This window comes from Argentina silus, assembly GCF_951799395.1.
Source record: "Argentina silus genome assembly, chromosome: X".
Classification (NCBI taxonomy): Eukaryota; Metazoa; Chordata; class Actinopteri; order Argentiniformes; family Argentinidae; genus Argentina; species Argentina silus.
This window is the reverse complement of record NC_139653.1, coordinates 28,721,032-28,722,972: the sequence shown is the minus strand read 5'-3', so window position 1 is coordinate 28,722,972 and position 1,941 is coordinate 28,721,032. Positions and strand designations below refer to the sequence as shown.

Below are 1,941 nucleotides of genomic sequence, written 5' to 3'. Positions count from 1 at the left end.
GATGCTATCGAGGTTGGAGAAGTGTCATACACAGGTATAATCTACTTTGTCCCTCTGCAGAGATCCAGAGATCATGTGAATGATCATGTTCCATGTGGACTTAATTTTGTTTCTTAATTTGTTCTATTATCTATTTTTGCAGGTCCCTCCTCAACTTTGAATTCAATGAAGCTATGTGAAGGTACTTTCTCCTATAATGCTTTGTGTGCACCAGAAAAAAGAATATCAATGTCTGAATACAGACACATTTTTCTAAGAATTTACATTGTGATTGATATTGTAGTTGTGGGGTTTGAAGATGCTGTTAGAATGTAAAAAAATAAATAATATATCTATATATACTTTTATTTGCATCCCTTAAATCAAAACAGTTCGACTTGGAGACAGTTTCACGCTTGCAAATTTTGTGTGCACTTGTGTGTTAGCATTCAGTTACAATGGAAAATACCTCTGAAGAAATAGTGTTTGTGCTTCATGGATTGAATGAGACACGGACAAACAAACAAATCTATTTTGCATTTACTCTTATTCTTTACTTCTTAATCATTTTTGTGAATTTGACACTAACTGTGACAATTTTTAGGGAGAAAATGTTACATGAGCCTATGTATATATTCCTTTGTAATCTGTGTTTAAATGGAATATATGGTGCTTCAGGTTTCTACCCAAAGCTACTTGCTGACCTTCTATCAGACTACCATGTGATATCATACACTGGTTGCTTGAGCCAAATATTTATAATCTATTCTTACTGTTTCTGTGAATTCACCAATTTGACAGTGATGGCATATGACAGATATGTTGCAATCTGCAAACCATTACAATACCATTCTATTATGACATCTCAAAAGGTAGGACAATTTCTTCTTCTTACATGGCTTTTCTCTATCTTAGAAGCAATCATTGGGGTTGTGCTAACAGCCAGACTTCCTATGTGCAGCTTTGACATTGATAAACTTTACTGCTCAAACTGGGCAGTTGTTAAGCTCTCGTGCACTGACACCACTTTGAACAACTTATATGGGTTCATTCTTATGTTTTCTCATATGTCTCAAACAATATTTATCATAGTTTCATATGTGCACATAATCAAAGCCTCATTGCGATCTCGAGCAGAGCAGAAAAAATTCATGCAGACATGCCTGCCTCACCTGATCACACTCATTAACTTCACCTTGTCGCTCACTTTTGATATCATGTATGCTCGCTATGGCAGCAGCAGTACCAGCCTGCAGTCCCTACGGAATATCCTGGCCGTGGAGTTCCTAGTCGTGCCTCCTCTGATCAATCCAATTATATATGGAATGAAACTAACTCTGATTCGGAATAGAGTTGGACAGATGTGCAGCCGTACAATACATGCATTAAACTAAATGCACCCTGGTCATATGCTGTAGGCAAGTTGGTTGAGCTTTGTGTGTACTGTATACAGTATATTCATGTTTTAATATAATATATTATGTGTTTGCACTATATAAATAAAAAATATATAATGTTCACATCTGCTCTTTTTCATGGTCAACATGGGAGATATGTGCCCATTTATTTGTTCTCCTGACTGAGATTCAGTATTTGGTGTCGTCGAGTTATCATTTTTAGCTGACTGATGTAAGCTAATGGCCTGTCCAAAATGTGACCAAAAAATAAATGTTTTTGCTTCAGTGGTATACTGTTCTCTTAGTGCTGAAGACATTTAGATAACATATTTTTAGATAACGTCAGTTAAAATGCTAACCGAGATGTTGAGCAGACCTGGATTTCAATAGTATTTGAAATAATTTTTCAGAATCTTCAGAGAAATTGCTAGCAGCTTATATTTTTTCAGAAAAGCTTGCACCCACAAGTTACCAGGTCAAATCTGTCCAAGCCATCAAGCTACTGAAGTCGTAATTCTTCCCTCCCTCTCATACTGTATCATAGGGCTGATTCCTAGCTTGGAAT

General features: G+C 36.2%; 1 protein-coding gene across 1 annotated transcript; it reads left to right on the top strand.

Annotated features, from left to right (window-relative positions):
- Positions 1 to 437: 437 nt before the first annotated feature.
- LOC310822319 (olfactory receptor 4B13-like) lies at positions 438 to 1,373 on the top strand (the record flags this gene model as incomplete). The annotated part of the gene is made up of 1 exon (XM_083694664.1): positions 438 to 1,373. The coding sequence occupies one exon, from the start codon at positions 438 to 440 to the stop codon at positions 1,371 to 1,373; it is 936 nt and encodes a 311-aa protein (XP_083550790.1).
- Positions 1,374 to 1,941: the final 568 nt, after the last annotated feature.